The sequence below is a fragment of the Morone saxatilis genome, unplaced genomic scaffold (genome assembly GCF_004916995.1).
Source record: "Morone saxatilis isolate NCDOM2014 unplaced genomic scaffold, NCSU_SB_2.0 Contig0, whole genome shotgun sequence".
NCBI classification, from domain to species: domain Eukaryota; kingdom Metazoa; phylum Chordata; class Actinopteri; family Moronidae; genus Morone; species Morone saxatilis.
This window is the reverse complement of record NW_023339650.1, coordinates 13,751,323-13,762,187: the sequence shown is the minus strand read 5'-3', so window position 1 is coordinate 13,762,187 and position 10,865 is coordinate 13,751,323. Positions and strand designations below refer to the sequence as shown.

Below are 10,865 nucleotides of genomic sequence, written 5' to 3'. Positions count from 1 at the left end.
CACATTATATCTCATTTGTTTAAACCCTTCTCAAATCAAAATATAAAATACAAAGTCGGGTTTTACTAGGAGTTGCCTGCTGGAACTATTTATTGTATATTTTCCAAAATGATGAACTATTTCTTTTTAAGTCTATATTTTATTAAATTTCATGTATTTATTTCTGTAGATCTTTGGGAATTTTACCTACCATACCTTTACTCCTGCATATCTCTGATGGGAGGACTGCTTTTATTAAGTAAGCCATTTCATTTTCTTTCGTACACACTAAAAAAACAAAATAACGTGGCTGATGTTGTGTTTAAGTACCATCAATTTAAATTAGTTCTCCTTATTATGGTTAACAATCAAGCTGATCGTGCCGTTTTCTGTCTCATGAAGTGTGCACTCCCGTGGGATTGTCCAGGATGTTCACCGTCATGGGCCAGTTACTAGTAAAGCCAACAGTAAGTAAACAATATTCATGGGTGTTAATTGGTAAAATGTAGTAAATGGTTTGGTCAGGGGAAATGTAAAACTAGAAGTTTTCTCTGAAAGACCGAGTTGAACTTGAACAGTTCCTCTCAGACTTGAAGCCACTTTGCTCCTCCGTTCTAAAAGATGTGTGTCTCGGTCGACCATTGACATGCACGACAGAGGACTACAAATACATCACCAACTCATCCTCCCATCTGCCATCTCTCCAGTCCCACTTTGGGCCTAATTATAACCCATTTCATCTCTTCCTCCTCTACTCCCTCCCCTTCAGATCCTGGAGGACCTGGATGAGCAGATTTACTGCATCCATTTGCAGGAGGAAGCCCTTCAGAGGAGATTAAACGGTATGTCTGTGGGAGACGTGTTGGCACATTATAGGGGAGGGGAGGGGTGGTCTGCCCTATTGGGTGTGATGGAGCGCGCCACACTGGAATCAATTAGCATTGAAAATTCAGCCAGACACACACACACACACAGTGGCAAAAAATCCACACACTACACTAGCCTTTCCCCACCACTGTCTTACACTCATAACTTTCTGCTAAAGGGCAAAGCAGCCACCATATTTTATGTTTAGGAAGTTTTTAAGGATCCATTTAAGACACTCCACTGCCACTGTCACCGCAGAAGAAATGATTGCCTCATTTAATGTCAGGCCTAGAATGGTAGCCTCGGTAATAGGATGGAAATGAAATATTTTACAACAACTTGTGGCTTGGTCCTGTGGACATTAAAGTGACTTTTCAGTGACTTCTGAAAGGAGACCAGAAGCCTTGTGCTGTTCTCTGGACTCGCACAAAGGCAGAGTTTAAAGAGTTTAAGGATGGTGACGGTGTTATTTGTTTTTAGCCTGCATTTCCTTTTCACGTTTCAGCCTTCTGTGTTCCCAAATTCCTTGTTTGACGTTGAATAACCTCAAAAAGCAGGAAGTATTTGGGCCAAGTTCCAAAACTTCTGAACTTGGACTTTTAATTTTAACTCAAGCACGCAACCAAGTGTACAGATGCGAGTAAATGAAGAGGATAGGCATCCTTTCAAACCAGGGAGGTAAAGTAGATCGCTCACTGATAACACATGTTTTTGAATGCTATACCGGCCACCGCCATACACTGCCACCAATGCGTATGGTTCCTTAGGGCTCATTCCAAACTGCCCTGCTTTGAAGTAACTGAATAATTGTAATCTGTTCCTTATCATCTCCAACACTGTTTGATCTTTACAAGTCTCTGTGAGGCAAAAGAAAACTGTGGTCAACATCTTAATGTGTGCACAGAGGCCAAACTGCAATCCACGTTCGCCCGTTAAAAAGGTGGGAGTTAGCGGCAAAGGATGTTGACGTGAATGTTTTTATGCACATACTGTATGTACATGCACACTCTCTGGCTGGAATGGCGTTCCTTTGATCTGCCGAGAGCGCTGAGCAGACGGCAGTTCAGCAACAGTTCACAGGACACACTCCAGAGGCGAGCAATGTTGTCTTCTTGCTTCACCTGTGCTCTGCATCCAGCTCCTCTAACAGATTATCCTCTTACTCAGGTTGTGTTTGTAGATGTGGACTGTTGAGCCACATGAGTTGATGCGTCAATGTTTATTCACACATCTGGTCCTTTTGTTGTCCTCCCTCTGCATGTAATTGCCCATTTGTAATGACATTGTTGATATTTAAAATCTTGCAGATCAGACAAGTTCTGGTTCTAAATGATTAGACAAGTGAGTATGTGTTCCTTGTCCAAAGAACACAATGATGGATATGTGAAATATTAGATAAGCTTTTAACACTTACGAGAAACAATTTCTACAATTTCCTTTAACAATATTGCACCTATGTTTTACTGCTTAGGCTTAAGTGAACAAAAGTTATAGGACAGACATAAAAAGTTATGTTTTAAGCCCAAAATTGCAATAACGGGCTTCCACATAATTTCTACAAATTGTACCTAATTAAACAATCATTGTTTTTCTGATTTCAACTGGTTATTAGCTTAGAAGATATTGTAAACGTACAATCTAGTAACCGGAGTACACAAATATACTGCAGCACAGGCAATGTGGCATCCACACTTGTCCACACTGCCCTCTCAAGACCCTGATTTGCTGATAGTAGAGCAACAGAGCGCCTGTCCAGATGCTATGCGGCACAATGACCTTGCCAGTGCCTCTGTTGTCTCAGCATGGTGTTTAGCATATGTGTGGATGACGTAATTTTTCGACTGGTGAAGGTTGGAGAGGATACGTTGAATTACTCTGGGCCTTCCTGGCTGCCAGAAGCCTCACTCAGCATCTCTGCCTCGCTGTAACTCAGTCTTTTACTTGATGCTGCCAGCAGAAGGAGAAGGATATATTTAACTTCAGTTTGGAATGATGTCATTGAAGATACTGCGGTTGAAATTCTCACCATTTTCCTCTACAGCCCTAAACAAGTGATGATATTGTTCTGCTTTGTAGTTAGACCTGCTATTTTTCACTGCTATTAAAGCTATAATATGTAACATTTCTGCATTAAAATGTGTAAAAACGCTAGACCTATGTCATATATTTTGTGGAGTAGTTTACTTTCATTATCCCAAAATTTTCCAACAAACAACGAGACAAATCTGTAATTTTATTCCAGTATGGCAAGTTTCCTTGCTTTCCTCTAGTTGCTATAACTTCCAGCTAAACATGGAATATGTCAGATACGTCAGAGAGTTAGGAAAGGAAGTTGAGCGTGACTAAATGTAACGTGAATAAAACCTTATTATATTACCTAGTCTGTGAACATGATTTCACGTCAGACAGATTTTAATTAGATGGTGGTTGTTTAATAATGAAGAAAACAATTCCCATGATCTCACACGACTTCACGTCATCATTTTGTCCTATTTTGATTTGGCAGAAATTACATACTGTATGTTTAAGGACCTACTGTTGATTTGATCAATGGTTTATCTGTCCTGGGTGATGGATCGGGCCATGTTTGGATATGTTGTGCACAAAGGTGATAGATTAGCTCACTTGCGGCTGAGCAGACTAGGCTACCCTGAGGCAGATTATTCAGTTCATCTCTGAAAAAAGACCTGTTGAACTGTCCGTGACATTTCCTGTTGTGTTGTGAATGCATTTGCTCGGAGGGTTCAAACTTTCCCCTGCTTAGATCCTGGGACAGGTATCTGCGAGGGCACAGACAAGACGGTTAACTCTCTCTCTCCACTTCTATCTCACCTCTCTTGCCTACTTAAACCCATCCAGACAGGGCGTGTCGTAATAACAGAGGGAAGAAAAAGGTTTGATCAAAGTGATTGGTCCTTCACTCCTGTAACAAAGATGAAAGATGGTATTTTTATTGCACGCTAGTAACAGTGTAACACTGAACTAATTGGTCTTGATCTGCCAATCACCCCAGGGGATGCAAATGGATACTCTTCCACTTTGGCTCCGAGGGGCCTTTACGCTAGTGCGTCAAGCTGGAAGCAAAACAGAGTAAAATAGATAAATTAGCCTTAAATGAGCTGGCCTTGTGGTTTTCCTGGAGAATCCCTTGCTGTCTTCTTCAGCCCACTCAACCAGTTGTGGCATGTGCTAGACAGCTCCTGACACAAGAGATTATTTTTACTTGTTTGAGATCACATTGTTATGTTCTGAAAAGGATTACTTGTTTTGATGGGACTTCTTAATAAAGATAAGTCAAATACCATACGCTGAGGTAAGATGAATACAGTGAGAACTTAACATCCTCTTCATTAGGACTTTTTCTGATGTGATGTTTTCCAACTGAATCAAGAGTGTCTTAACTGGTCTAACAGATACAGTATACATATCATGTAATAAAGTGATGTTATTTGTTTAAACAATATTAGAGCTGAAACAGTAGATTGACAAAACAATCTGCTATTTTAATAGTCAGTTAATTGTTTTGGTTGTTTAATCAAGCAAAGAAGCTGAACATTTTCTGGTTTAAGCTTCTCAAATATGACAAATTGTCTGTTTTCTTTCTCTAACTTTGGAATTTGGACCGTTGAACAGCAAAAGAGTAGGACTATAGGAACTTTTCTTTTACATTATATAGACTTAATGATTAGTCCATTGATTAGGAAAAATGATCTGCACACTTACTGATAATAATAAATAATGAACAAAAATAATCATTGTTAGAAGCCTTAAACAATATCTGATCATGCAACAAATGTCATTAATTTCAATGGTTTCTGTTTCCCCAGGATCGTGCACACACGCTTATACTCGAGGAAGCTTTACTCACCAGCTCAACAAAGAACTGGACAATATTAGAAATCAGAGGAATAAATTGGGTAAGTATTTGTATTGTGTGACAGGGCTGATTATATTTTGTCTTAAGACCTTGAATTGCCATGGAAATATATGCCAAGAAGTTAGCTTTTTACATATTGCTGACAGGCAGCCGCTTTCTCCCCGTCTGCCTTAATTTCTTAATTTGGACTTGGACCAGAACTGCCTGATAATTTTCCATCCATTTTAGGATATTATAAATGAGGCCTGAGCCTTTTGGGGAGCGGGTGGGGGGAGTAGAGCACAAAGGCACTTAGGATATTGGACAAGATGCAAACTTTATATTGTAGCAAGCCTTTTAGTGATGTCATTAATTTAGAAGGATGGTGCATATAAAGTGCACTTGGCAAACTTCTCGGGCAGGCAGGGTGGGTGCACTTTGAGAATAAGGAGAACTAACAAGGTTGGAAATGGAGAAAGAAAGTCAATATGGCAAAGACTAGAGGGCAGTCAGATGCACATTGTAAGGGGGCTGTGGATGTCCATAACAGAAGACACAGTGCATGTGATCTACAGGCTGTCAGCAGTGTCTACAAACATGACTGATGAGCTGTTGAAATAAGGGAGATGGAAGATTCAAACTTGAAATGTTTCATCTCGCTCAGAAGAAGGAAGCACAGTAGTTGCCCACCACATGCACACACATTCTGACCAAAATATAAATCACAGAATTAATTTTGTTGCGTTTCTTTTATCCAGGATTTATTGTTGTTTCCACTAATTATGGCAATGATGAGTGTGGCTAATTAAAGAGGAAGAGTATACGTTTTTGAAGGTTATGAAATGTATATTCCCTGGAGGGGGGTGGTTGCGATGAGAGGTGAGATTGTGTTTGATACACACACTCACGATATGTTTTACCAAACCAAGCTGTACAAACCCTGTAAATAAAGCCAGAGGGCTTGAGGTTTCAATAGTTGTCTTTGATGAATGTATTAATTAACCAGTGGTGGAAAGTGGTTTGTAATGGAGGAGTTTAGCTCATCTCTGAATCGTGTTATTAAAGAGTTGCTTATACATCTATTTCTTCAGACTAATAACCTCACATTTTGTCTCCCTCTCATTGCCTCTCAGAGAGAAGAAAGAAAGCATCAGGTTGGGAGAAGAACTTGTTGTATCCCATAGTGATGCTGATCCTCCTCACAGGAACGGTGAGTGCTAGGACTGACCTATCATTAAGCCCAAACTGTTTACTCATGGCGTATACAGCCTGGCTGGTGGCCACTGGGACTAACACCCTGTACCTCAAACCCCATCCTCTCACAGTTTCCCCCACAGAGTCTGGGTGTGGAAACTACTTTTGTTTAATAGCTGTTTAAGACAATGCTGAATAGCCACTTGCAACAACTGTGATTTTCAACAGATTATAGTGTGGGAATACTATTTATGCCGTCTGATATTGTTGGATAAGGCAAGAAAGGCCATGTGAGAGGCATGGCACGTGCATCAAACAACCCACACATTGTTCAGGCTTTGAGAAGCTTAATGTTGGAACAGTTTACAATCACAAGATGGTTATTATGCATTACCATACTTACGGATCAGCAAGGCCCCCACAATTCAATTATATCATGATGCTGGATACTTTGAGGATTTGATCAATCTTTTTATAACTATACCATGTGTAAACAAATCTTTATCTTCCTCTCTGTCTGCAGACAATCTCAGTTCTTATGGTGGCATTGAATATCCTTTACCTTCTAGTGGATGAGACTGCCATGCCCAAGGGATCCACAGTAAGCCTACCGTCTAACTGAAGTACTTATTTCTACCTCACACACACACACCCCAACACACGCCCAGAATGTAAACTGCAGAAGAGCTTGCCTATCAGACCTGCCATGTTCCTGGCGGAGACATAAATCAAATTCCGGATATGCTCAGATGCATGTTGGAAGAAAAGGACCGACCAGATGTTAATCAGGCCCAACCTTGTGCCTCTGGTTTTGTTTTGGGAGCTCATTGAAAGTCATTTCACAGCAGAGTGCAGATTCAATGAGCTTGCTACGTGTCTCAAGTCCACAGTGTGTGAATAAGCTGCTTTTCCTCCCTCCTGCAAAGGCAGACAGGGCCAGGTGAAGGGCTCTTACTGTGAGGCAGCCTAACAGAGTGTGGAATGGCTCTCAGAGATTCTCATCTCCGCCTAACATGCAATGTGTTTTAAGCTCTCCTTATCTCATTTCATCTCATCTGCAGTGACAGAGGTGCGTGTGCGTGTGTGCTTGCGTGTGTGTGTGCGCGTTTGTGGTTGCATTCTTGTCTGAGAGGGGGCAACATAATGTATCCTATTTCTCCCTCGTTTCATTTCGCGTCTCGCGGGCAACTGACAGAGCTGCCCTCGACATTCCAATTATTTTATTGAGCAGAGATGTTTTCTTTGGCATGACGCATCGCAGAAAATCCCCCAAATTACACTTGTCATGCAGCTTGAAGCTGTCCTCCTTGACAGCGTGGCCCCACTAAATGGTTTATGCGTTTGTTGAGCTGGATGGATGCCACACCTCTGATCTCACAGCACTACGAGGGATGGGGGGAGGTCTTGTCCTCCAAAACAATCGATACTGATATGATATCCATCCATCCACCGCGTTAACCTTACCCTCCAGCTTTCAAACTCTCTGCCCCTCTAGCACAGAAATTCCCTTGCAGTTACCCACACACTGTCTGGAAGGAGATAAGAACAGAGGAGAGAAAGTGATATAAAGAAGTGAAGAAAGTGGTGGTGGCAGACTGGTCTGAGGTCTGGAGGAGGTACTGCCGGAGCAAAGAGACTCAGACTGTGGGAAAGTCAAATGAGGCCCTGATGTGCTGATTGTTGTGGGGGAAGAGCACAATGGAAGTGCCCTGTCAATGTTTGTCTTCCCTTCCTGCTAAGCATCCCGCCGTAGTCCTTAGCATACTGAGCAGTGCCCCAATTGCCTTTACAGAGCAGAGGATAGAGGTGGAGAAAGATGAGGAGCAAGGAGAGAGGACGCGAGAGCAGGAAGGAGAAACAGGTGGATGGAGATGAGGAGAAACTGTAGAAACGACAAGAAGGAGGAGGGGAACTGGAGCTGCCCCTGTCAAAGGACACGGTGTTTTACAGCTTGATGAACACGCACTAAGAGGGTCCAATAAAATTGTTACTGCAGGCCCTCCTCTTTGGTAGCCACCACACTTGACACTGTATTTTGTAAAATGAACAATTAGCTGCAACTGGACTGTAATTTTCACCTCAATAAAGTTGCCCTTCTCTAAACACACACAAACTTACAGAATAACACCTTCAGACTTTCCCTGACATGCATAGCTTGGCTATGAATGTAACATAGTGTAAAAAATATCCTTTCTGGCCATGATAAACAAAGTGAATTCATCTTAAAATATATACCTATGATGCTGTAAGCTTAGCACCTAGCAGAACTAGAGGCAAAGGTTCAATTCCAACTTGCTATTTAAAACTAATTATGGGAAACAGATTCCCGAAACAAGAAAATATTTGACAAGATGGTCTTACAGGGAGAGTGAATGTACCACTGGGACTACGGTTGTTCCACTCCGCTCTGCAGTAAAAAAAAAAAAAAAAAAAGGATTAATCATTTTTATGGCAAGATGAAGTAGAATTAAATACATGAAAATAATAGATAGCACACCTCATCACTTTAATTACTTAGATGATTAAAGATACAGACACAGTATGGGTGGTTTCAGAGCAAACAGTCCAACTGTGCTTTTGGAATCTGTCCCATTTCTGATTTAGACATCGAAAATCGGAATCGGAAATTTATTAAATAATTGTGTCTGTAACAATCCTACCAACTTTAATATTTACAGCAACAGAAATTACAGAATTAATTCTGACTTTATCACTATTGTCCAAGGATTCAAGATAGTGATATTGATAGAAAAGCTCTACAGTATTTAAATCATACCTCCAAAGAATAGAATAAAGGCACCAGTTTGTATACCATTGTTCTTCACTGACAGTCAGTAGGATGATTTTGGCATAAGTTGCCTCTTGAAAATTGGGTCTATTGTTTATTTGTCACAAAACTGGGTGTCAACCATTTCCCCATGGGCTACGAGGAGATTTGGCATAGTGGAAATAATAATAATAACAATACTATTAATAAACTTTATATAGAAAGCATTTTTCAAAACAAAGTGCTTTACTTGGTTGAACCAGGATAAAAACATTTCCGGACTGAGACAAATAAAATCAGGCAATTAAAATAATACAGAAATAAAGTGGAGTTAAAAACCCACAGCAACAAAGATAAATACCAATAACAAAACAGATAAGACATGTTGGCAATAAACTGCACCATACACAATCATTACAAGAGGAACGGCTGTAAAACAAATAGTATTTTTTTTCTGAGCTTCACAAACACCCCAGAATGACTCTTGGAATAATCTGAATTTGATCCATTTGGCCCAATAAAATTTGGATTTTTTTTTATTGTGTTTATGTGTGCGCAGAGCCAGAAGAAATGTGGTCAAATCAGCCAGAGGAAGTCTTAAATGTGCATAATAAGACTTTATAAGACTAAAAGTTTCAGTGGAGTGCCATCTTGGAACGGGCTATCCAGTATTTGTCATACATCCATGGTGTCAAAGTAGCAGGTTATTCTTTGTAAGACAAAGCTTTCAATAAATGGTCACACATACACGATTGAGTGGATGCTGGTGAGATGTTTCTAAGGGTTTTTTGTGTATGTGGCATGCTCCATGTCGAATAATGACAATCTCTTGGACAGAGTCATAGCCTCCAACCGAAAGAAAAATGTAAAGTAAGGGTTAAAGGTGTCGATCACATGGAGACTTCAGTTTAGGACAGATTCTGTATGGAACGCTTTACCTGAAGTTAATAGCACCTCATATTTACTGTGCATAAGAATTAGGCAAAGGAGGTAGTGTGAAATGATTATAATTATGTAAAAGGTAGAAGCAAAAGTATTGCAAACTTTCCTGGTTGCCTTTGTTTTCCATGTTTAAAGAAATTAAGTTTTTTAAAAATGGTTCCATTACTTAGGGAACCCACCTGAGGTCAAATGTTCAGGACGTGAGACATAGCTGTGTTAGTACAACTCTGACGACCTTGTCAGTGCGCAGGTATTGCGAGGCGTTAATCTTACAAGCAACAAATGCAATGTGTCTGCTGAAAGAGCCGTGGCAGGCAGCACAGACTTAATCTACCAGTCCCCCTCTGCCGACCCCTCCCTCTCTTTGACACACACAAACACACACTCCATCACCCTTCCTGCTACTGGAATGAAAAGAAGTAAGAGTTGAAAGGAGGCGTACTGTGAAAGCTAGCTGTCCTAAGCGCGCACATACACGCATATTGCCAGTGCACACACACACACAATCTTAATGCATACCCGCCCTCACTCCATTAATAAATTACATCAGATGCTGTCTGCTAATTCCCCGTGTAAGAGAGAGAGAGCACTGCACCATGGCTCTGCAGTAAGCTCCCAGGGATGACAGTTGCATAAAAAGGCATGAAACAACCTGCCAGACTTTCCTTTTTTCTTCAGGCTCTTTTACAAAATAAATCGGGATACTAAGGTTGGGTGAAAAAGAAATAAAATACAATAAAAAACAAAAATAATAAACTTAAAACTAGGGTCATACTCTAAATATATACTGTACATTGTTGCCGTGCATGCATTGGTATGGCAAGGTGCTGTATTTGAATTGCATTTCTATTCAAATAAACAATACACTGAATATGTTAAGCTATGTACACATGATACAGAGATAGGATAGGAGTGTTGTAGTGATTGGGAACATACTGTACAATGGTTATATATTTTATATATTTGCGTATGATCTATCCGTTTTAGGCCAGTTTTAAACTTAGATCCATAAATAAGTGCGTTTTTTTTTTTTTTAACTATTTTGAAAGTGAGCCATCTATGATCACCTCTTACTTGTGGACAGTGCTTTAGTACCATACAACACAGTGATCCTTTGGAGGATCAACCCCGGTGCCAAGTCCGACAAAAGCAAATATTTATCATTTGACAACACAGATGCTTGGTATGTGCAGCGTATGTAGATGTATGTCTTTTTCCTGCTCCAGTTTCAAAAGGCCTTAGGGGTTTAGGGGGGGGGGG

General features: G+C 40.5%; 1 protein-coding gene across 2 annotated transcripts in view; it reads left to right on the top strand.

Annotated features, from left to right (window-relative positions):
* The window catches only part of lmbr1 (limb development membrane protein 1), a 32,424-nt gene that overhangs the window by 15,131 nt on the left and 6,428 nt on the right, over positions 1 to 10,865 (top strand). For both annotated transcript variants that reach the window (XM_035669671.1, XM_035669592.1), the window contains 6 exons: positions 170 to 238; positions 382 to 446; positions 749 to 821; positions 4,674 to 4,763; positions 5,836 to 5,912; positions 6,420 to 6,497. In XM_035669671.1, coding sequence (XP_035525564.1) covers positions 170 to 238; positions 382 to 446; positions 749 to 821; positions 4,674 to 4,763; positions 5,836 to 5,912; positions 6,420 to 6,497 — 452 coding nt within the window. The remainder of the gene's footprint in view (positions 1 to 169; positions 239 to 381; positions 447 to 748; positions 822 to 4,673; positions 4,764 to 5,835; positions 5,913 to 6,419; positions 6,498 to 10,865) is intronic.